The sequence below is a fragment of the Mixophyes fleayi genome, chromosome 10 (genome assembly GCF_038048845.1).
Source record: "Mixophyes fleayi isolate aMixFle1 chromosome 10, aMixFle1.hap1, whole genome shotgun sequence".
NCBI lineage: Eukaryota > Metazoa > Chordata > Amphibia > Anura > Limnodynastidae > Mixophyes > Mixophyes fleayi.
Window position 1 is genome coordinate 21,560,292 of NC_134411.1, and position 25,627 is coordinate 21,585,918.

General features: G+C 40.0%; 1 protein-coding gene across 3 annotated transcripts in view; it reads right to left on the bottom strand.

Moving 5' to 3' along the window:
* Positions 1-870: 870 nt before the first annotated feature.
* The window catches only part of MPPED2 (metallophosphoesterase domain containing 2), a 125,113-nt gene continuing 100,356 nt past the window's right edge, over positions 871-25,627 (bottom strand). For all 3 annotated transcript variants that reach the window (XM_075188024.1, XM_075188025.1, XM_075188026.1), the window contains exons 5-7: positions 9,974-10,089; positions 3,789-3,902; positions 871-2,162 (exon numbers count right to left, since the gene is read on the bottom strand). In XM_075188024.1, the coding sequence (XP_075044125.1) occupies positions 2,044-2,162; positions 3,789-3,902; positions 9,974-10,089 (349 nt within the window). In that variant the 3' untranslated portion in view covers positions 871-2,043. The remainder of the gene's footprint in view (positions 2,163-3,788; positions 3,903-9,973; positions 10,090-25,627) is intronic.

The following is a 25,627-nucleotide window of genomic DNA, read 5'->3' on the forward strand; positions in this document are numbered from 1 at the left end:
GGAAACATCTGGCTCTAGCAAACAGGTATCAGGGAAGGGTCTTAACAGGGGTTATCCAGAACCTGATTTTTTGGGAGTTTAAGAAAGTCTCTTTTCCTACTGTATTCTTGTATCAAACATGCACCAGGGGCACAATGGTGCGTCCTCTGGTAACTTTTATAAGTCTGAGTTTTGATAACCTGTCACCACCACTGTAAAGTGGAAGTCAGAATTTTTGACATTGAGAACTTTCGTTGAACAGTTTACAGTCGAGTGCATACAGCAGAGCAGAACTAAAACTCTCAGGAAATTATTGGATACTCGACCATAGAGTGTATCTAATGAACTGCAGCAACTAAGCAGGGTGCTGCACTTGAAGGTAAAAAGGGGGATTAGCTCAAATGGTAGAATGCACGATTAGCATGTGAAGGGGTCGATGCCTCCGGACCTATTGTGTTGGGTGGCACAATGGTTAGCATTGCTGCCTAAACATACATTATTTTTATATTTAATTTCCTGCATCCAACGCAAAGTAAAAAAAAGTCAATTTTAAACAGGAGCTACTGCCTCAATTTCACATTCTTTTACCACATAATTCCTGACAAGAAACAGTTACTTCTTGGATATCAATATTTAAACTTTTAAAAGATGGCTTCATGTGCTACATGAAAAAACAGTCAGTATTTAACTTATGTGCAAAACAGAAAACTAGTTTGCACCCCTTGCATTGTAACATGGTTTTGTCCAGGAGACTGAAATAAGAAGTTTCTTAAGTTAAGATCCTTAATGAATCAGGTCCCTAGTTACTATCCCATGGTATTTAGCAGTGTCAGCAATCAAATAAGCATTTAAAAATACATATAATATGAAGTTGTGCACCGTATTTAAAAATCTTGCAATTTTATTTGCATATAAAGGCGCTAGATATATAATATCACAATAAATTTAAAAGAAACAACCGATTTTCTAAAGTCCATTAACAAGGTAGCAAAAATGAAAAACAAAAACAAACAAAAAAATTAGAACAGGACAAAGCATTTACAGAGGTCAAAGGAAATTTGCGACAATATTTTTGTGCTAGCAAGATTGCATTTACACAGTGCAACGTAAGAGGTGGGGGAATAAAATTGGGCGCAGGAATGGGGAGGGTGGGAGAGAGGGATTCAAGAGTGCTTAAAATAAGAGCAACAAAGCGCTTCTTGTCTTGATTGTATTCGTTTAATTCAACACATGCCTAAAACCAGCGCACCGATACCTCCGCGGAAAAGGACACTTGCAAACGTGTCCTGTCCTTCATAACGGAGGTACGCGGTGTGCAGCGGGCGTCTATACTGCCGATGATAAATCCCACATTTTGTTATAACACACAAAAAATACTTATATATATATATAAATCCATCTTTAAAAGCAGTCTGCATTTACATGGCTTAACGTATGGCATCGTTTTTCTTTACAGCTGTTTCAGCCCCATACATAATAAAGATAAAAAATAATTTAATAAAAATACACGTGCAAAATAAAAAAAATAAAAAGGCAATAACAAGTAATGATGGATTAATAATAAGTGTACAAAAAGAAAAAGATCTTCATTAACTAAAAGTACATGAGGAAAAAAGCATTGGAAAGACACCTTTAGGTGGTAGAAATAGCACACAAATTCAAGAACAGTAAAAAAAAGATACAAACACTCAATACAAACAATAAAGTTGTGCAAATCCCGGTGGTACAATAAAAAAAAAAAAAAAAAAAAGCTTATTTTTTTATTTATTTTTTTGTTATATTAATGTTATATACTGTATAGTTTGGTGACCCTCCTGGGATATGTACAATTTACAAGAGGACACAGCAATATTTGATAAATTAAATGTAAATGTTGCAGGTTTGAATCCGGAAACTCAAATTTTTGCTTATTTCGGTTTTGTTTTCTGTGTACCAGCATGAACGGGCAAGAGAGAAAAAAAAATCCAATATCTGGAAATCAGTACAAAGAGCAAGATAGTTGTATTATTAAAACAAATAAAGTCAGTTTATAGACCCATTTTTTCCCAGGTGTGCGTCGGGTCTTCATGTTCCTTGGGGATTGGGAAGGTCAAAAATAATTGGCGTGTTGGTTGGTTGAAAGCTGACTGTACACGTTGAGGCATTGACGTATGTTGTGTAACCATCGGTCATAATCCCGTAACCTGCGGGAAAAAGGTTATACATTCTGTAATACTCACAGACGCAACAAGTACACAAGCTCTAAGTCTGACTGCTGTAAGCTACCGGCATGGAAATAAAGTGGAGTTATAATCCTCTTTATACAAGGTAAGGAGCTTTGGTTTTACAAAACACAACATGGAGCCTTAATAAGATCAAAAATAAATCACCAACTCTGTTTTACTTACAATTATGTAGGGAATAGTGTTAGTCTTATAGTAAATTTTAAAAGGGTTTCTGAGATGTGATTACTATGTACAAATACATTAAGGGTCAATACAGAGAACTTTCATGGGAACTTTTTACCCCAAGGACTATACACAGGACACGCAGTCACCCTCTAAGGATAGAGGAGAGGAAATTTCACAACCAGCAAAGGAAGGGGTTCTTTACAGTAAGGGCGGTCAAGATATGGAATTCATTGCCAGGGAAGGTTGTGATGGCAGATTCAATAGATATGTTTAGGAAAGGGTTAGATACATTTTTTGTGGAAATGTGTATCCAGGGATACGACCGTTAATTAAAATGAAGGATAGTAGTGGATATAGGGTAAAAATAGGACTGCAATATTGGGTCTGGGGGGATTTTCACAATTGAAACAGATTGGCGGCTGCTTACTCTGGATCAATTTCAAATATAAGTGCAGGATCGCAGGAGATCCAAAATAGGTTGAACTTGATAGACTGGTGTCTTTTTTCAACCTCATCAACTATGTTACTATAATGCTTGGGTAAACTCCCAGCTAGGCAGTTTACCACCAATATGGCCTCAGGACCATACTCATCACCACCTATAACGAACGATCAGACTAACATGCTCCTCTCCGAGCCGTCCGTGTGGCTGGGTGGTTACATCTTCCCTCACTGTGGTACGGTGCAGTGATTGGACAGGAGTTATGGATTATCCAATCAGATATCAAAGACCGTACACACTTTACTAAAATACTGCTGTATGGCTTACATTAATCATGAAGGTGAGGGTCCATTATGGCACTTGTGCGTGTTTTAAGCTCACTGAGGAAGTAATAGAAATACGTTTCATCTTTGAAGTGGATGGGACAAAAGGCACAAGACGTGACCCCATCTCCGCCAGCTCAGAGCTGGTGTAAAAATCAAATATTATTGAGAAGTTTGGACCCACCCTACCCCGCACACAGCAAGTAATACCCCTAAAATCTACCATCCACACCCCTACATTTCAATAATCCTGCTCCACTCTGCAAAATGGGACGCACCAGTGTGCTTACCCCTAACCTGGCAGGGAGCGCTCTTGGCTTAACTCCTCCCAAACCACTGGTGAAAAGTCGCCATGCTGCTCCACAAACCAACGCGGTTACATGGAAATCACGCTACTTGGCGCCAAAGCTCTTTTGCGCTTGGAAAACGAGGTTCTCTGTGTGCAAGCAATGTTTTATTTCTAAGAATAATGACATGATTTCAGCACTATCAACTCCATAAAAAGATTTATAGACACACACACACATTTAGAGTCGAGTTAGGACACGTTCCCTCCCAACTCTAAATCTGTCTGCACATGCCAATTTGATCCTTATTTGCTTTGCTCTTAACGCTAAACGAGGCCCATACTGTGCTTTATTATATATTACTTACCTTCATGGATACCACCAAATACATGCAGCTTGGGCCGGACTCTCCTCTGCACGGTGTTGAGAAGTTCTACACAGCCGACCCTCTGCAACTCTTTCGGAACCCAGTCCCTAAAACCTAATGCAAATAGAAGGAGAGTAGAAAAAAATTAGAAAGGAGTATACTTCGTATTCTGTAATCAGTGAGGTTTTCACTTAAGTCTTGCAGGAAATCATAATTCATGAAAGGTTTTATTACCATATCTGTAATAGAACACCCTCCATTAAAAGCCAGCAAAAATGCTTTTAAGGAACTTTCACTTCGTCTTGGGCGGAATGTTGCATTTTTGGGGTCTCTCTAAGATAATTAACATTTTCTTATCCTCGCAGTTTGATTTATAAAAGCATGGGTTATAGAATTAACTTTATTCCTGAGAGTTCTTTGCAGGTTCTTCCCAGCAGTAACCTAATTATTTCACTGCTCCCTCGTCCTCTTCTCTTATTTCGGAGGGTTTTTTATTTTTTTAGCAGGCTCTTATACTTAATTGCATTTTTTTTCTAATTTAGCTAGCAAATATTGGGAAGGGTGTTCTTATATCACAGATATATCATTTACCCAACTGTTTCCTGCTGTTATCTATCTCTAAAGGACTTAGGTGTACTACTGTTCTGGGTAGATGACCTATTCTCCATAATGAGAAGCAGCGGAGATATGACAAAATTAAAGTTTTCCTACATCGGTTTTGCGGCAACATTTGAAAGGCTAATTGCACGAGACTGACACCTATCATCATTAGCCGGCTAAAAGCTTCTAATAGTTCAAATAATTGGTTATTTCCATTGATTTCCTGACACTTTGGCAGCCGCACCATTTTACATTATAGGCCAGGAAGTAAATTGACATACCATCTCTAGCAATGATCGTGAAAACATTGGGGTAAGACTATTGCGTATAGAGATGTATTTTTATCATGTATTGAAATTATCGTCACTGAAAATACTGTGATTTTTTTTTTAGTAAGCAGTCGAGTGTATGACTAATCTGTACAGAAGCAGTATAGTAGAGTTTAGCATTGCAAGTAAACAAGAATGATATGCGTTTGCCCCTAATGCACCAATCTGATGCCCGTCTATAAATGTCTCACTCTGCGCCGATTTTGCATCACAAATAATCACATTCTACATTGACATGCCAGTTTTACCATGAATTCAATATTTTTGAGCAGATAGTGATTTTTTTTGGCACCAGAGTCAAGCAAATAACTTACATAGAAAAAGAACAGGTAAAAAAATATTCTCATAGCTTTTTTTCATGTAATTATATACATATAATATATCCAGTGATGGAACTACAATTGGTGCAGCAAGTGGGATGCACCGGGGCCCATGGAGATAATGGAGCCCACTGCACGGGGAATTAGTGAGCTGTGGGCCCCGATTCCCTCCCCCGGCCTCCCTGGACAGGGGCCCACAGCTCACTAGTTCTGCCATTGATATAGCTAATTGTATTCAACAATATATAAGAAAGCCAAATGTGTAGTTTATTTAAGGTTTGATCTAGATATATTGGCCATAATAATGGGTAAGCAATCGAGTGTCATGGAGACTTTTATAAGCATTCATAGAAACAAATTCTAATCACTATGGGGTACTGTACTTCAGGAATCTCTGGAGCACAAAGTGGATATACCCATTTTGTGGACTGATCCAGTTCCATTAATTAGAATGTGGCCGAACCAATTACTCTGCGAACATGACATCATTAGATCCCTCTCCATCTCGGTAAAGTCACAATTCTTAATGAACTCATCTACATTCTCATGAACACTGATTTAGCCAATGGATATTTCTTTAATCCACAATAACTGCTGACGGTTGCAAGATTTTTGCCACAAACTGAAAAAGTCTGAAAAAACAAGTAGTCAGAAAAATCTGTCCGTCTACAGAAGAACAAAGGCCATATTTCCTACCCTGCAATATACGAGTACGCGGCAGACACGGGTACACTGAATATAGAACATCAATTAAATATGGCAGTGCAATGGTTAAAACCACCGGACACTCCAAAAAAACTCAAACGAAGGCCTAGCAATGAAGTCACTGCTAATTGATGGCTCTCAGAGTTTAAGAGCCACTTAGTTCTACAGTTAATGTAGAGAATCAATAAAAATGAACATCAATTACTACACAAACTGCCTGACTAGATGTGAGAAGAATCATTTCTTAGATGGAGCAGGTGAGGCGTTGATCTACGAGTCTGATCAGCACAGTCAATGTCACAGGTTCTTTATTGCACACGTAGTAGGTCTGGAGGTACAGACACATCACTGAATCTGCCCAAAACTCCATCAGTCTATGGTGTCTGCAACTAGGTAAGAAATAGTGTGAAGGGGAGAATGGGGCAGAGCAGAACTACCACTGGCCTTGGGCAATGCTAAAGCAAGGGGCTCATTCCATATATACCGGACCACTATTATATTTTCAACAGAACACACAGCAAATCCCTTATCCCAAAGAGGTTAAAGGGGTTTTCTTTACCTTCAGACAACTTTGATTTCTTGGCTTCTATATCTCTTTCTGCAACTGCCACTAAATGCACGGCTTAATCATCTACTTTCATTGTTTTATGCCAAAGGCCATCGGGAAGAGTTGTCTATATTCATTGCTTTTGGATACCATGCAGCTTAGCGACGTTGCGTATAAGACATACTGTACCCCCCAGAGCAGATCTGTGACGTATCCAAGTGTAGAAGGAAATCTATAATTCTGTCTAGGTGATATAAAGTCTTACAGGAAAAACACAAAAAGAGGCAAGGAAGTACAAAAAAAAGTTAATTCAATTTGTCTGATGGTGGAAACGCCATTAAAACAGCAAGAACATCACCCTAGGTTCATGTCCTTGCTATAATTTGCTGCTAGAGAGGGAGGTTAGGTTCAAAGTTCTGCTTCTACCCAGGGGCAGATCACTGGGCCCCATATTTGGGTCGGGGCCCAGCAATGCAATTCTCACCTCCCAGTCCCCCCCCTTCCCCTCCACTTGCTCTCAATAGAGCAGAGTGGGGGTCCTCTTCTGAAAATGTGTGGTCAGAAAGCTGGGGACTTAGAGGGGGAGGAGAAACTTCACCTCCAGGCCCCGTAGCCTCCACACTTAATATTTGTATGCTCCTGCATCTGCCGTAAGGAGGTAGAGATGTAGGGTTACATAGTAAAATTAAATGTACGTACAAACGACGCCAACAGCAAGCCAATTTCGAACTGTACTACACGCAGCCATTAACCTTTTCATCATAACAAACCACAACATCTTATGTTTGGATGCGAGAGGTAAAAGTAACCAATACTGACGTGTAGTTTCACAGATTAACTCCCCCGGTGCATCTGCCCACCAGTCCTGTTAACACATTCTGCACCAAAGGAGACCACATATGTTGCATTAGCATAAAAGAGGTTAATGAAACCCAGCATCACAGTCTGTTGCAACGGCAGAAAATCACAATATAACACAGCGGGGTTTCTCCAATAAAAGTAATTAAGAGAGATTGTGCTTTTAAAGCTTCGCAAGAAGAACTCGTTACACTACATTGCTTTATGCAGATTTTTTTTTTTTTTTTTTTTTTTAAAGATAGAAAAGGAATCTGGCAATAAAAGTTGACTACACATTATAAAGGGCCCAGGAGAATGACAAACATCAGCGCATTCAGGCTACATAAGAGACAGCCAGATCCAGGTACCAGAGTGAGACATACAAAGGTCAGTTGTTTATGTCTCTGGTGTAAGTGTCCATTGGATATTATCATGGAGATCAGTCTCCCGCAGCCAAAATCAGCCTCCCACATGTCCTACGTGTGCATGTATGCGAGTCTGCAGGGCTCGGTGTCAGTCACATAAAGATATAACTACTGGCGCCAGCACCAGGCTATAGTTCTCAGTCTGATCTAGGTCCTGCAATCTCTCCTAAGCACCTTTCAATTGTTCCCTCTAGTGCTGGAAAACTTTAGGGGTGTTTTAAAAAGAACTGTATATAAAACATGTCACAAAGTGTCACAAAAACAGAATATGCTTCACCTTTATAGCAGAAAAGCCGCATCAGCGACATCTAGAAATATAAAGTATCCACCATTGAGGGCTTGTGGGACAATAAGCACACAATCTAATTTGCAGCATTTTGGGCAAATTGAATGCAATTTAAAGTACATCACATGTGCACATTTTCATGTACAGATGGAGTAGAACTTATTGCAGCGTAAGGCTCGTTAAGGAACAGAAAAATGTTTTTTTTTTTTGCTACCAACGTGAATATCTAATCATTGTATTTTCTTCTACTTAGATCTGCTGACGGTCATGTTATTGTCATTATTAAGTTAGAAGCCAACGTGGTCAGATGTGGTGGGTTTTATGACAGCATCTATCTCGTCGGGATCAACTGTAAACACCATCTGGATACGTCATTATTACACCTTATGGAAGTAAATGTGTGTTCTGTGATATGCAGACACCGGTCTACTCCATCTGCGGCATGTCAGGTTAAAGTGAGGCTCCTCTGCCGGGATGTGGACTTTTTATTTGACTAAAACACACAACCATGAGTGGTAAGGAAAATATAATTTTGTAATAAAAAAAAAAAAAGTCAAAGCCAGCCAGAAATAAATGGTGTTGGCAGCTGAAGTCAAACAAGGGTAAAAAATGAAATTGTAATGAGAAGCAATTGATATGCATACACCGATCCTACAATATAATTACCTAATTAATATGAAATTATACTCCAGAAAGACTTAATTCAACCTTTTTAAACATCGCTGAGCGACGGGTACGATCTAATTATGAGTTTCTACTATACATGAATAGTGTACACACATGGGATTGTTCCTATGTGTTAGGAGAGTGTTTTAATCTCCTATAGTAATATGTTAGCTGAAATAGACAGAGCAAGATACTTAAATATCTCAGTGCTAGCTCAGTTAACATGTATGTGTTCTGTATTGTGTACCACAATCCCAGGGAGAACCCACTGTGCCAACAATGTGAGTGGGCAGTACTGAAGGATGCACCATATATACCAAAATGAAGGCCACTCCCACCGACACCCAACCCCACCCAATCGCTCATCCTAAACTTCTGCCCCAAGAAGGAACAAAGGAAACGGTTCATCTCTGTGGGAGAGAAATCAACATTTCCAATAGCTGCTCAATACGTCAGCTGCCATTATAGGACAGAAACCCTATACACTGAGAGAGAGAAACAAAATACCACAATAACTTGCACACCCTAATCCTTATTCCTGTATACTGTGACAATGCTTTTTTTTGGTCCTGTCAATAAAGTTGATTTGAATTTCAATCTGTGTGTGCAAATACATTGTATATGTTGTATGTTTGGGGCAGCCCGGTGGCTAAGTGGTTAGCACTTCTGCCTCACAGCACTGGGGTCATGATTTCGATTCCTGATCAAGGCCTTATCTGTGAGGAGTTTGTATGTTCTCCCTGTGTTTGTGTGGGTTTCCTGCGGGTGCTTTGGTTTCCTCCCACATTCCAAATACATATTGGTGGGTTAATTGGATGCTATCAAATTGACCCTAGTCCGTCTCTCTGTCTGTGTGTGTGTATGTTAGGGAATTATTTAGACTGCAAGCTCCAATGAGGCAGGGACTGATGTGAGAGAGTTCTCTGTACAGCTCTACGTAATCAGTGGCGCTATATAAATGATGATGATGTTTGCCTTAGGTGATTTTAGGTTACCCCGGTAAAAGAATACACGTGCCGTTCTAACATTTCCAGTGCCGCCTTCCAGGTACCCCACAGAGAATGACTGCAGGATACTGCGCACAGGCTTCAGATGGAGCCGCTGCCAAACTTAAAAGGAGCTCTTAGGTTTCAGCCCATCCGCTAAACCCATAAAGCCTTTGAATTGGGAGCAGTTACCTGTCAGATAAATACAGTTACTAAAACAAATGGGCGAGCTGGAAGGGCTGCAGAACTGCTGTGGATATCCATTTAATTCTCCTCGGCTCCAGTAAATCAGAAAATTTAATTCAAACAACACCTAGGAACTGGCTAGATCTGCCAGGCTTAATTATCATGCAGGGCTCCTGTAAAGACATCCATTTTTTTTATTTTTTTTTTATTCATTGCTTTGTGTTCAGGAGAAAGCGTCTGCAGTGTACATTACAGGCTACTCCTGCACATGTCAGGTGACGGAGCCACTTTGACTTACCAAGAGGAGGTCCATGAGTCATTAGTATGTCGATGCCCTCTGGGATAAGATTCCACTTGTCAAGTAAGGACTGGCCTCTAGAAAGATTAAATCCCCATCCATTAAACCATGGTGTCCTGTAGGAAAGAACAATCTTTTATCAGTATCATGTTATTAGTTAATCATTTGTCACATTGCTGCTGTGCAGTCGGTGTTACCGAACATTCCGTTGAAATATTTTGTTTTGTTCCGCACAACACACTCCATTCCCTTGAGAAGCAATGATTAAATACTTTCTAACTTGATGATTAAAGTTTACCATCAAATGTTTTCAGCATGTCCTTGCTTTATTATAAGGGGCTTGTCAGCTTTTATGGATCTATCCCACCTCATCTAGACTTTTATACGACCTTGGGAGTACTGTGGTGGTAATCAGCTCTCAGACACTACGTTCAATACTAGTTTGAAGCCTGATTTTATAGAGAAAGCATAATTGAGGGTCAAAACGAGCAATATTTCAAGAGGGAAAAAAAAGAAAAGAAAGGTTTAATTATTTAAGGTGGTAATTCAAAAGTGATTGCAGCCAATACTTTGAGCGGAGGTTATTATTTTTCCGTAAATACAGTGCAAAGTGTGTTACTGAGAAAGACTGAATACCTAAGGATAAACAGTTGCAATTTTAGACACAAAATAGGTGCTCTGCAGTTGTATATCCTAAAGAATAAAATCAATAATATTGTGCCAAAACAACAATGCAAACAATAACTATGTAAACCATTGATATGTTTTTTTATTGAGATATGCAAATATGCATAAAACTATAGGAAAAGGATGGGGTACAGGAACCGGAAAAAAAAGGGGGTAAGAAAGGACCCTCACAATAGAGTACTAACAGAACACATTCCATGTGTTTATATGCATATTTACAGTATGTCAGCACTATTTAAGGATTTATTTTCATGATATGACAGAGTAATATAAAATGCCACATGTCCCCAAAAAATTAACAATAGATATTATTTCTGCATTTAAGCCAACTGAAACAGCACAAAAAAAAAATCACAGTATGTCTAAATAATATTGTTTTGTGGGAAAATGTATCAAATATTAATGACATTGTAACCTTGCTGAGGATTGCAACAATTAAACCCATCCATCAGTCATAACAGGTCAAATAGACGTTTCAGCTGCAGCCCATTAATCTCTTATGTGTCCCCTTATTTCGGAAGCACTAGGATGTGGTCTGATTGGTTTAACCTGTCCACACAGAGCAACGGGAAGGCGGGTTGTGCCCACAAGCATAAGGTGCTGTACTAGGCTGGGGGGCTACTAAATTCACCCAGGGGGAGGGCAGGCAGATATTATTTCTCCTCCCCAAACCAAATGGGTACATCAGCCAAGGGTGGGAGTTATTTTATGAAGCCCCAGACGTACATCAAGTGGGTTCCCGAATATCAACCTTTGGCCATTTAATTTATGCCAGCCCCCCTTATCCCCAATATACTCGGGGAGGGGATCTATGCCTGCCACTACGGGCTCTCACTGAGGGACTAATTTTAATGCATCTCTTTATATATATTTTAACACTAGCTTCAGCAGCTGGACAGCGGAGCTCACCAGCTAGTGAGAGGGACATTGCAGGATATTTTTTCCCTACTAACTACCATTAACAACAGAACAAGGTGGGTTTAATCTTGCTATTACCACCACTTCATAAGAAGACACCTAAATGCTTTACGTCCAGCAACATTTTCTTTAAACCCTTCCAGAAACCAGTTCAAACATACAAAGAGTCAAGCTGGGTACACACTACAAAACATTACTGCAGATGTGACTATGTAAAGATTTTACCAACGACTGAAAGTCCTTATGATCATGCAGATCTATGTGTACACACTAAACACAATTTATTTTCAGATCTGTGCTCTTCATCTGTCATAATCATCTGCTGAAAAGATCGTGACTCTGAACACTCTACAAAGTCACACCTGTGTACACACTTCCATATTTGCCCGACATCGTTTGATCGTGATTTTTAGGAAGTTTAAAAAATTGAATGATACGATGTGCTTTGATACGATAAAACATGATCGTGGGAGCGTATACACTAATGCAATATTCCCAAACAGGTGTTTACAGAGTGATCCCAATTGTAAAGCGCTACGGAATATGTTGGCGCTATATAAATAAATGATGATGATGATGATGATGATCGGCACAATAATTGGATGAAAAACCTGTAGCGTGTACCCAGCTAAACTGAAGTCTTAAACCAGAACAGGCCTAGTAAATCAGTTTATATGTAAACATGCTATGGGAGCACGTAACCAAACATCAACTCCTCGACCTTCCAGAACCCAGGCCAGCTCCTCACACACTACACAAAGAGCCGTGATGGTTTCTTCTGTCCCCAATCCCTGATTACTTATAACAGGATCTGCAGATGGACGGACTGGGAGCGCTCTGCAGACAGACTAGCGGAATGTTAGAGCCGAGTGAAGGGATTTGTCACGGCAGCTTAGACACTGGCGCAATCTGTAATCAGCATGGAGGAATGTGTGAGGACAACTCCGTGACTCGTCCACAACAGGGACATCTGAGAAAGATCCCGAGGACTCTGCTGCCCGGTGACATCCCGGAATGGACTCACACACTAGTAGTTGCTGTGATGTACAAACTATTCACAACACTTAAAATGACCAGTAATGTGAAATACAATTTGCCTTACAGAAAACAACTACTAATAGCATCCACAAAGATGATGTTTGACATTTGATTTATTCCTTCAAGGTAGCTGAGTGCAAGCTACTGTTCTCTGTTATCAAGCTTGTTCTGTAAAAGGGGCCTACAAGTGACTGCTTCAGTGCCCTGAATGGGAATACTGACAGTGAGACTGCTGTGTATACAAAAATACCTCCCCACAATCACAACTCAATTCCAGACGTAAATTCCTGAATCATTATATGTACATACAATATATATTTTATATATATATATATATATATATATATATACACACACACACACACACACACACACACACACATTATATATTATATATACATATACATATACATACATACATACACACACGTCATCATAGTACATAGCTAGGGGCAGCACGGTGGCGTAGTGGTTAGCACATCTGCCTTACAGCACTGGGGTCATGAGTTCAATTCCCAACCATGGCCTTATCTGTGAGGAGTTTGTATGTTCTCCCCATGTTTGCGTGGGTTTCCTCCAGGTGCTCCGGTTTCCTCCCACTCTCCAAAAACATACTGACAGGTTAATTGGCTGCTAACAAATTGACTGTCTGTGTGTGTGTTAGGGGAATTTAGACTGTAAGCCCCAATGGGGCAGGGACTGATGTGAGTGAGTTCTCTGTACAGAGCTGCGGAATCAGTGGCCCTATATAAATAAATGGTGATGATGATGATAGCTACTCTTCAATAAAAGCACAGCACCCAGTATTTCAAATGGTCAAGGATTTACTTGAAAAAGTGGAGATGTTGCCTATAGCATCCAATCAGGTTCTAACTGTCATTTTGTAGACTGCTAAATAAATGAAATATAGAATCTGATTGGTTGCTACAGGCAACATCTCCACTTTTTGAAACCCACAGTTTAGTAAATATACCCCAAACAGTTCAACAACCTTTTGAGTACAAATAAACATAAAACACAACTAATTATCTTAAATCCTACAAAACATCACAACTCACATTAATGCACAAAGCTGCTACAACATTGAATTTTGTGAAAAGATAGGTTCACTCCAATTTAGCCTTTCTGGCAATATAATATACTAGAATCTATGTATTATAGCCTAGTGCAGGTTACAAAATAAAAAAAAAATATCTGACACTACGGGCAACACTACCTTTTCCCTTTGCACCAGTTTTCATTCTGTCCCCCACTGTCTGTTTATACATGCATTTGTTAATATGCTGACAACACATTTCAAGCTACCATAGATAATTTCATTAAACAAGACAAGTGTAGCAATTGCTTATGCCAGGAACATTGTTAACAATTTCACAAGACAAATAAATTAATCTATAGTTCCAGCAGCATAGATAAAATGAGTTCTAAAAAAAATTTGATAACCTAATCAGAGCCTCACGTGACGGCAGTCTAAACTATAAGACCGATAGATTTAGGGCGCTGGGTAAATCTGACCCCTCAGTGATGTCATGATATAGCTGTAAGTCTCATTAGTTTGGACAAGGGATCGTATTCAAGTGTATTCCAGCCCTTGGCAGCAATGAGTTAATGACAAGTTTTTACACCACAGCCCTGTCATACACGTATCAAAGCTGTCACGATAATTCCCAATCCCCCCTAAATCCCTGAGACAGCTCAATCTCACCGCAGAGTCATCATTAGAAACAGAAGCGCAGGTGCCATTTGGATGTCACTCTCAATACTGTGCAAGGTGTGAGGCACCGGGCCATTTTCTCTCCTCGGCACTTAATGTCGCCATCAGCCATCCCACAAGGACTTGCCTGACAAATCATGTCAAATGGCCCCGTCTTACACAGACAGATATCTCATTTCTTGTTTAAGAGGTGACCATGAGAGGTCAATGCTGTGTCTCCGAAAACACCTCCCCTGTAGGATTATCCTGAGTTCTTAGAGACATTACAGCTGGGTCACTGGATGTAAACGCATCATTCTAGTATCCAGAATTTACACAGTGGTATAAACGTAATGTTAGGTCCTAAGGTTCTGGGTCCTCCAGGCTGGAGGACCCGAGGCAGTAGCAGTATCAGCCACAATGGAGGCAGTCAGGTCTGCAGCCCCTGGCTGAGATGCATCTGACATGGGGGAGGGCTGGCAAATTTTAGCCCGGGGGAAAGGACTCGAATCAGCAGCCTATAAGGAACATTTTAAAGGGAAAAAAATGCAGGAGGCCCAGTGACACAGCCCAAGGTAGCCCACTATGGGACCAGTCTGGGGGGGGGGGGGGGACGTCCCTAGCCCAACAAGTCCCTGATCTGACCCAACATATAGACGCAACATATAAACCCAACATATAACATTTTGCTTACCTGCATATTTTTCTATTTACATTCGGTGTGCAAATATGTTAGATGAGTCCTTAAGTATCTCTTCCTACAGTCACTGTGAGACGCAATGATGTAATGAGGAGTGAAAGGTCTTACATAAATATGATTACTGAGTGTTGCCTGCCACAGTCACTGTTAGGAGCACTGATAGAGGATCTAATGAGTAAAATGTCATATACAAACATTATTACTCCCTTGCACAATAAGACTCTGTAGACCAGAGGGTCTACAAACTTTCAAGCGTTCTCTGAAAACCCACCTCTTCAGACGAGCTTATAATATTCCTCAACCACCCTCTTAACCTCACTACATTACCCTATTACCACCCATTACACAATTTCACACAAGACAACTACCCCTTGACCAACATTGTTGTGTGACAGGATCATTTAGCTTATGAGTCACTTTTACCTTTGCAGTCTGGCTGGGCTGAAATGCAAAATATAGACTTAACCTCATGTGTCAAACTCCCATTGTCCCATAGATTGTAAGCTTGTGAGCAGGGCCTTCTCACCTCTTTGTCTGTTTTACCCAGTTTGTTTATTAGTTTACTATGTTTGTCCCCAATTGTAAAGCGCTACGGAATATGTTGGCGCTATATAAATAAATGATGATGATGATGATGATTATTACTGAGTGATTCCTGCTACAGTCACTGTGGAGAGCACTGATAGAGAATATAATGAAGAGTGAAAGGTCTTACATAAACATAATTACTGAGTGCTGACTGCTACAGTCACTGTTAGGAGCACTGATAGAGGATCTAATGAGTAAAATGTCATATACAAACATTATAACGGAGTGCCTCCTGCTACAGTCACTGTGAAGGGCACTGCAAAACACAAAGTGGAAAAGCCAGGGGCAGCATGGGACAAGAGCATTTGTTAAAGAAAATGTAGTATATATTTTAGACATGGTGTTGCAAATTATAGAAAAATCCTAAATCCACAACATTAGGGATATATTTGTAAATATTACAAAATGTTCCTTCATGTAGCAGGGACATTTGTTAACTGACAATTACTCTTTTAATAAAAATATTAAGACCTCTTTATATTATAGAGCACAACTGCCAGTATCCACAGCCACCCCCCCTAATCGCACAGGATTATTGGTTTCCGATGGGTAGATGATGCAACTGACAGAGCAGCTGCCTTCTGCATATAGCTACTGAAAGAAGAGGCAGTAAACGTTTATTGCTGGCTGTAAAATTCATTATCACCTTTTCTAAAGAGCCATTTCTATTCAGGACCTCTCTTGCAGGTGGAACAATGCAGAACAGAGAAATCTTCCTTCCTGATACCAGGAAACCGAGCAGAACACAACTACAGCCGCACTGACTGACTACCAGCGCTCCTCACAGTGCTCACCATGCCAGAGACAAAAACCTTCTGCATCAGGGCCCAATGAACGAGATGAAAGGACGTGTACTGTAGGCAGCTGCCTTCTTCTTCATTATTTCATTTATCTAGACATTTACCAATTTGTATACAAAGAAAAAATGAACTAAATACAACAAAAAACACTAACTTTTTATTAATTTAAAGTAATTGGCAAAAAAATTGAAAAATAATCCTTGAAAGGGACCAGTTGTGAAACCTAAGCGTTATAATACTCTGGTTTGGGGGAGCTTGGGGGTGGTAATACTTTATTATGGCCTCTAATCCACTTCCAATCCCAGCACAATACCACAATAAGCCTGGGGGTGCCTTGCGAGCAATAGGGGGGATATGGAGGAGTTTTGGGGTAAGTTTGGGGCACTGGGGGTGATAAGGATCAGTTGAGGAGTGTTTGGTCTTCATGTCACACAGTATCATAATCATCATTTATTTATTTATATAGCGCCACTAATGCCACAACGCTGTACAGAGAACTCACCCACATCAGTCCCTGCCCCATTGGGGCTTACAGTCTAAATTGCCTAAAGCACACACAGACACAGACTAGGGTCAATTTGTTAGCACCCAATTAACATACCAGTATGTTTTTGGAGTGTGGGAGGAAACCGGAGCACCCGGAGGAAACCCATGCAAACAGACAGATAAGGCCATGGTCGGTAATTGAACTCATGCTGTAAGGCAGAAGTGCTAACCACTACGCCACCGTGCTGCCCTACAGTATGAGGAAGCAGCACGTTGCTGAGCCCCTGCTTACTTGTAAGTGAGCAAGGATAGTCTATAGTCTCCAGTATGCTGCCATTTCCCAATATTGCCCTCATACAGCTCTGAGAAGCACACCCCAGAAATAACAATGATGTGACCTGTAATCAACTAAGCCTAAGCCTCAATAAATGTTTCTGCTCTCGTCCAAAGAGCTATGCCAACCTGGAGGAGTAATTTCATACAGACAAACGTAGGTTCTTCATAAGCAGATGTGTGCACAAAGGAACGCGGCTGAACTACTAGGTGTCATTCTGCCTTACACTACCCAGAACACTCTTTATAAAGTGCCATAGCACCATTTTTTATTTATGAGGATAGCCAGCTTTAAACCAACAGTGAGGTCATAGGGGAGAGTGGGCGTGGCCATGAGATGTCAAATATAGTGGTTCATTTATGTTTAAAAAGGCACCTGCAGAAATTTAAAACTTTCAATTTAATGTGTTATTTGAAAATAGAATCGCTGAGATGAGGACAATTATCAAATTGTACTCTAATTTGGCCTCTGGGCTTTAAAACTCCAATGCTACATTTATATTAATTCTGGACAAAAATCTCGAGGTGATGTTATGCCTCCCATTATTTTGAAAAGACAACTACTTCCCTTTGATGTAACTTCTCTCTAACAAATATCTATGATTGTTTCATTCACTTACTATATAAAATCTTATACGTTCTGGCATTTTATGGTAGCAACTAGAACACTGTACATTAAAAATCGTACACAAAGCCGAGTAGATAGTGGTGTCATGTCAGTTTAGTCAGGAGCTCTAGAAAAGCTTCCATTTTGTTGCGGTCCATCATGTGGCCTTTGTTGGACTGAACTTACAATAGAAGCTTGACAGTTTCTAATCATCGGCGGCTACCTTCTATCACCCCGTCACTGCGGTTATAAAGGCACAAAGTTCTGTAATAATAATAAGGAGAACATTGGCTAATCCCTAGGATGCGTCCCCTCACTGCAGGGGGTGACTCCCAGGCAAACACTGCATTCATTGGCCTCGTATTATCAGATGCAGGACTGTTTCGTTCCTACGATGCAGTGTGCAGATAAAAAAATAAAATTAAAAAAAAAAAAAAAAGATACTTTCTGCAACAATGGTATAGCACACAATCAAACGAGGCAAAGAAATACAATTCGTACTGCATGAGAACATTTTCTAGGCTATTCGAATGAAAAGGGAGACAGGCACGCTGTTCCAGACGTTAAGTGAATAATGTACACCTGCATTGTAATTTGCCATCTCCTTTTCCATCCTGTCTACAATGGTTAAAGTGTAAAATTGTTGGGGGCTTCAGACATGGGGTGCAGTGGAAGTGGGATCATTGACTTTTTTTTTTAGCTTTCCTTAGCAGAGAGTTGGCCTACCAGTATTGTATTAGATCATTTTGTACTAATACAGGTCAGATGCACCTACAGCAAAAATCAAAAGGCTTATTTAATAACAGGGGGTCTGATTCATTAAGGATCTTAACTTGAGAAACTTCTTATTTCAGTCTCCTGAACAAAACCATGTTACAATGCAAGGGGTGCAAATTAGTATTCTGTTTTGCACATAAGTGAAATGCTGACTGTTTTTTCATGTAGCACACAAATACTTGATAGCTTATTTGTTCACTGAAATTTAAAGTTGATATTTGTGTGCTACATGAAAAAACAGGCAGTATTTAACTTATGTGCAAAACAGAAAACGAATCTGCACCCCTTGCATTGTAACATGGTTTTGTCCAGGAGACTGAAATAAGAAGTTTCTTGAGTTAAGATCCTTAATGAATCAGGCCCAGGGTGTATATAGCACAGATATCCTGTAACACACACAGCAATCAGGCAATAATACTAGATTTGCATCACTATGGAACACAGAGGTAAACAGCTGCAGATGATAATTATGATGGTGATTATAGCATATAAAGAACTATGTAATCATACAGCATATTTTTCATCTAACGGTCCTGTATATAATGCCACAGGGCATGAATGAACAGCATATGAGGGGATTGATTTCTGGACCACTGGGAATCATCTTAACTACGGCCTTGGCAGGGTATTATATGATCAATACAAATAGATCAGCAAAGGTAGACACATCTGCATAACCTCTATCTTAGAAGGAGAACCGTCAATCACAGTCCTGTGGGGAAAAGTGGAATAATCGGCATGAATACTATGCGCCATTACATATAGTTGTATTGTACATATGGAGCTGACTTTGTGGCAGCATTTTGCTCACCAATAATATCAAACCTTTTCCATGAATGAACAATTAATTGTTCATGTTGAATGTGCAATAAAGTGGGCTCCGTCAGCTTAGGCTGGGTACATACTGCAGGGTTTTCAGCTGATTATTGGGCCAATCTCCCGATAAACGACCGTTCGGCTCAATATCGCGTTAGTGTATACGATGAATGAGGATCGTTCCAAAGCACATTGTATAGATTCATTTGAATTTTAAATTGAACTAAAAATCTTGTTCAACGATGGAACGATGTCGTTCCAATTCTGCAGAGTGTATGTACTCAGGACCGGCAGTGTCCATAGATCTCTATGGAATGTGCAGAGTCAGGATCTTTTCAGCTGATGATTATGACAGATGAAGACCACAGACCTGAAGGTAAATCGTGTAAGTGTGTACACATGAATCAAGATGCTGATCCGGACTTTTTCTTTTGTTCTTTCAGTCGTTGGTAAAATCGTTGACGATATGGCATCAGGAGAAATTTTCTGTAGTGTGTACCCAGCCTAATATTGTAATTACCGAGACCTTGATGATTAGAGCCAATGGATGAGTCCCAAAGGAGCGAAGGGAAGGTGGAAAAATCTTTACAAATGAATCCAAACTGTATTCTCTAATCACAGGCATCTAAAATTATAGTTGCAATTCAGACAGTACAGTAAATGGATATCATATTACAGCTACAACAACACAATAAACATCCATTTCTGTCTCATTGTTTTCTAACGTGCAATAAGAAAAAGACGGGAGTTTTGTTAATAGTGTGAAGTTCAAGATCAGATCTGAACGACAGCATGCTTCACGTATCTGCTCAAGGTTATTAAAATCTGCTATTTGTAAGAGCACAATATAAGGGGAGCCAGGATCACCAAGAGTCTGGCAGGGACATAATTAAATAACTTCTAAGCAATACTCCAAGCATACATTTCTATAGAGTGGAACCGTTTCTATCACTTTCTTTGTATATTGATCTGCAATTATTTACATATGAATTATGCTCTTCGGCGCTCAAAACCATCTTCAATCTGTCAAAACTATAGACACAAAAAGTCTTATTGTCTGGAGCCTTGCCAACGTCGAAGGACTATTTTATTACAATATTTAAATGGAGCTATTCATTTTTTTTTTTTTTTAGAAGTCGATAGAAAAAACGGGATGTAAAGAGACCGGGAGGGCTCAATATTTTTGCTGAACGGAAAATGCAGCTTTCATAAATAGAGATTATGTTGTTTATATAGTCCGAGGATTAGCCCCGATATGAGGTTTGCAGCTTTCTTTTATTTATGCTGGTTCCACAGGGGGGCTCATCCGACCTGGAGTGCAGAACGACGGGATCACGGTCCAATTTACCCCACCTGTGGGAGGCCAAACTGGGTGAGATCTGACTATTTAAACCAAGAGCTTGGACCACTTCCAGCTGCACTGGGGCAGCACGATGGTGAAGTGGTTAGCACTTCTGCCTCACAGCGCTGGGGTCATGAGTTTAATTCCCGATCATGGCCTTATCTGTGTGGAGTTTGTATGTTCTCCCCGTGTTTGCGTGGGTTTCCTCCAGGCGCTCCGGTTTCCTCCCACACTCCAAAAACATACTAGTAGGTTAATTGGCTGCTATCAAAATTGAACCTAGTCTCTGTGTGTGTGTGTGTGTATGTATGTATGTATGTATGTTAGAGAATTTAGACTGTAAGCTCTGAAGGGACAGGGACAGATGTGAATGAGTTCTCTGCACAGTGCTGCGGAATCAGTGGCGCTATATAAATAAATGGTGATAATGATGGGGCCTTTAAATACAACTGACCCTAAACACAGTACAATAGAGATCAACTTCCAACCTCACTTTCCAACGTGTACATTAATTTAATTGGATTATTGTTGGGCTTCAAGATAATTTTTGGTAGTTCCTCAACTCTCTAGGTCAGGCTTGGCTAACCTGTGGCACTCCAGGTATTGTGAAACTACAAGTCCCAACATACCCTTCCAGCAATAAGCTGCTATATACTGGCAAAGCATGCTGGGACTTGCAGTTTCACAACACCTGGAGAGCTACAGATTAGCCAACACTGCTCTAGGATGACCAAACTATAATTATACAATGACTGCTTCTTGGTGGTGAATTGAGATGAGCCACTATGAAACACATAGGAGACCCTACTGGCAGCATTGCCAGTAGGGTCTCTAGTTGATGTATCCTACACATACTGTCTGTACAACTCCGATCCAGAGATCACAGAGAGGGATTTTCTTTCTAGTCTCTAAATCATAGAAGAGCCAGGGGATAAAGACGCGGTATCCTAGCACAGTATTTGTACCTTATAGCGACGCAAACCTGTCTTTTGGTTCAGCATCACTGCTATACTAAATGATGTCTTCTGACCACATAGGCTATTGATGAAGCTCAGGGAACACCCTCATAACTGGTCATTGGGAAAGCAATCAGAATTCAGAGATTATACGTCGACATCTTCAACCAGTGAAGTGCACAAGTCCCAATGTCCACATTTTAACCACGTCGACACACTGAAGATGTCGACAGACAAAATATCACCAGAATGACTACATTCCATCTGTAGTATAATGGAACTTTAATCAGTAATAAGGCTTAGTACACACTATACAAAATAAAGAAGTCCCGATCAGCATGCTGGTTCGTGTGTACACACTAAACACATATTACACGATTTACCTTTAGATCTGTGCTCTTCATCTGTCATAACCATCGGCTGAAAAGATTGTTACTCTGCACACTCCATAGAGATCTATGGACACTGCCGTTCCATCGTTGATCGGGATTTTTAGAAAGTTTATAAAACCAAATCAACAGATGTGCTTTGTTTTGACATAATGAAACATGATCATGGGAGGATACACAATCTTGTAGTACACCGTTTCCCAAACCCAGTCCTCAGGTACCCCTAACGGTGCAGGTTTTCCAGGTCACAAGTGAATTAATTAGTGCAACCTGTGGATCTTTCAAAATGTGTCACTCAGTAATGAATACACCTGTGCTCCAGCAAAGAGATATGGAAAACAAGCACTGTCAGGGGTCCCTGAGGACTGGGTTTGGGAAACACTGTTGTAGTATCTGACCAAACGGTCGTGAATCGCGCAATTTGCACGATAATGACATAGGTGCAAAACCAGCTTAAGATATAGCGCACAAATAATCCCCATCTTATAGACAAATGATGCCAATATATGTATAAACTCCTGTATGTCATATTGTTATAATTGGTGAGTTATGATGTCATCACTGCAGTGTTCATTGGGAAAACTTGCATATTATAAGGAATAATACACCCCCCAACGTAAATTATTACAGATATTAAAAGTCAACTCAGAGATCTGTGCCCTGTATAACAATATCCAGCCTACAGCCTTGCTCCTTTATGTGGTCACGGAAATTCTTGGTAACATAATTTACAGCTGGGGAGGATGCTATAGCATATATAATATTTTAAATTTAATATGAGAGACTTTCCCTTAAGAGCATATATCCTGACACATCTAGCCTGGTAGAAGCTCATAGAAACGTGCCCTGAAACCCTGGTTTGGAAACATTATTGCAAAGCATTTCAGATCAGAAAAATGTCCAGCTATCTCGATGGGGCTTTTAACCAAGAGTTCATCCACTGATTATGCAGTTGGCAATAAATGGCCAATTCTTCACAACATAAAGATGTTGTGAAGAATTGCCCATTTATTGCAAGTAAAAGCTGCCCATGCCTCCTTAACCTTATTAGAACTAAACAGTTTGCAGGACTAGATCTCACCCCATCCCCTATATCCTGAGAGCCATCCGTCCTATATACAGTAGAAGGGTTTGTATGACCTCTCTGGTGCTGCAGAGATGCCAGCTCTCCTGAAGACTAGGACTAATTGATCAAGCTGTCAGGAAGAATGAGGGGAAGCATGCTAATACAACATTCTTTCTCTCAATCCAGAATAGCAGCGGGGTGACAGAGGCAGGAAACACGGGCTAGGTTCCGCTGTTTATAGCCGAGGCGAGAGGCAAGCTAAGCCACGCAGTCTAAAGTCTAACAATGCAATAGGAGTCAGCGCGCTCAGGGACGGAGAACAAAGCACAAGGAATCTGCTAGCGGTGAGAAAGGACCATGGTCCCTTCTTCTCATGCCTGTGACACTGAGGTCTGCCGCAGTCTCCAAGGCCAAGGTTACACAAAACAGATCTCAAGTGGCAAACAAAAGGGCATTTTTCTACATGTATTATTAGTAATACTAGACATATGGTGAAAGCAGACACTGTGCAGCCGTCTGCACCCAGCTTTACATACATTTGCTTTGTTCTACTAAGACAATAGAATTAACACTTTCACTGCCATGGGGGGATGAACAAATACCTTGATAATGCAAGAAAGCTGCAGAACTATTTATTTTCAACGGTTCATTTTCAATATTATTAAACTTTGTTTATACTGTTTATATCGTTATAGGTTTTATATTGTTTATACAGCATTGTATAGCATTACATAGTTAACTTTATTTATGCACATCACTCCCTACCCCTAGTGAGCTTGCAATCTAATCTCCAAACACACATAAGCCGTTGTAAGTATAAATTGCGTTCAACTCTACATAAGGCCCCTTTGTTTTCAAACCAAAACTCATTTTAAGAACTTTTACAAGGGAGTGTATTCAAGGGACAATATAGTATAATACAATGTAAACCAGAAGACTGATCATTAATACAAAAAGAAAATGTCAATATAATGTTATTCTCTGGTTTAAAAAAATGGGAATCCCTGTATTTGAAGAATCGCTGTGTCTTTAAAAGAGTCTTGAGCAACTTTCAGGTCTCATGCTCTATTCATGTAGGGGATTGGCTGCTGAAACTTAAGCTTGTGCCACACGAGCCAATCCAGCACTGGATGAGTATCTAATTTCGCCATGCACATAGAGGTGGCCAAACTGGACAAGATTAAGCCATGATGAGTAGGCGGATGATTGTTAGCATGACTGCAGCTCGACGTGGTTACCGAAAGACTAACAACGGTCATCTTCTAACAGCATTTATCATATATGCGGTGAGGTGAGGGTGGGGTTCTGACCACAAGCGGTGATATTAGGCCAACTGCCTTATATTGTATGGGAGATTGCCAAATCTGTTCACAGCATAAGCTATTGACAACACCATCTTCTATTAAAATTGACAAGCCATTGAGATTGAAAGAACAAATATACAGAGACAACAGGAAAAGTTTAAATTTGTAGAAATTTTGAAATGAAACTGTAAAATACACACATTTATGGAAATTGAAAAGAAATTGCATACAATCTACAATAATGTGCAATACATACTACTTTCATCAATCCTCTGTCTCTCTAGGTACCAAGTATTCATCTCTCCTCTCTTCCTAAGCGGTGGACGTCAGCATTAAAGCCAGTGGGGCAATGACTGAGAGGCTCTATACTAACTTTTGCCACAGTGATGGTAAAGTTATATTTTTAGTGAAAACATTTTAAACACATCTACTTACCCCTCTTCCTCCACTAAATTTTAAGCTACAAATTATACCCACAATAAATATATCTAGCAGAGGGCTCAACAAATTTCTCCAAAACTAAGAAACTATTAACCTTTACTTTACACACTGGCTGTATTTTCCTGGAGTCTCCCAATGCTTTTCAGGAAGGACTTTATATTCTCCATGCAGAGTTGGCATTAGAGAGGAGACAAAGCTGCTCTCTGAATGCAGAACAAATCAGTGACATAACCAATAAAACACACAAACAACTTTGTAACATGAAACAAAAACATGATATCTAGGATCTGGCTCAAAAACAAAGAAAAACACTAGGAAAATACATCTATGTATTGTTTTATTCAGCAATATAATCTACAAATATTTTTTGGCATGGGCTAAAAAAACGCTTAAACAGTAAAGAATAAAATGAATTATTGCCCTTAAAATATAGAATCGCCATCCTGTTTTGAATTTCTCAACTATCCACAGCATTTGCATCATCTAAGCATTATATTGACTAATGGGCAATAGATTACTTGTTCTGTTTATCAAATTTATGTCAATCAAAAATCCCCTTAACTTGTTCATGACAACCTACATGCTGTCAGTAGCTGATACCCTATAACAGGACACAGATCGTCACGGTGGCGGATGGACAGTGTGTTTAAACATGCGGTCATTGAAACATGTTCAATACTAATACTATGCAACCGCAATATTACAGCGCTGGT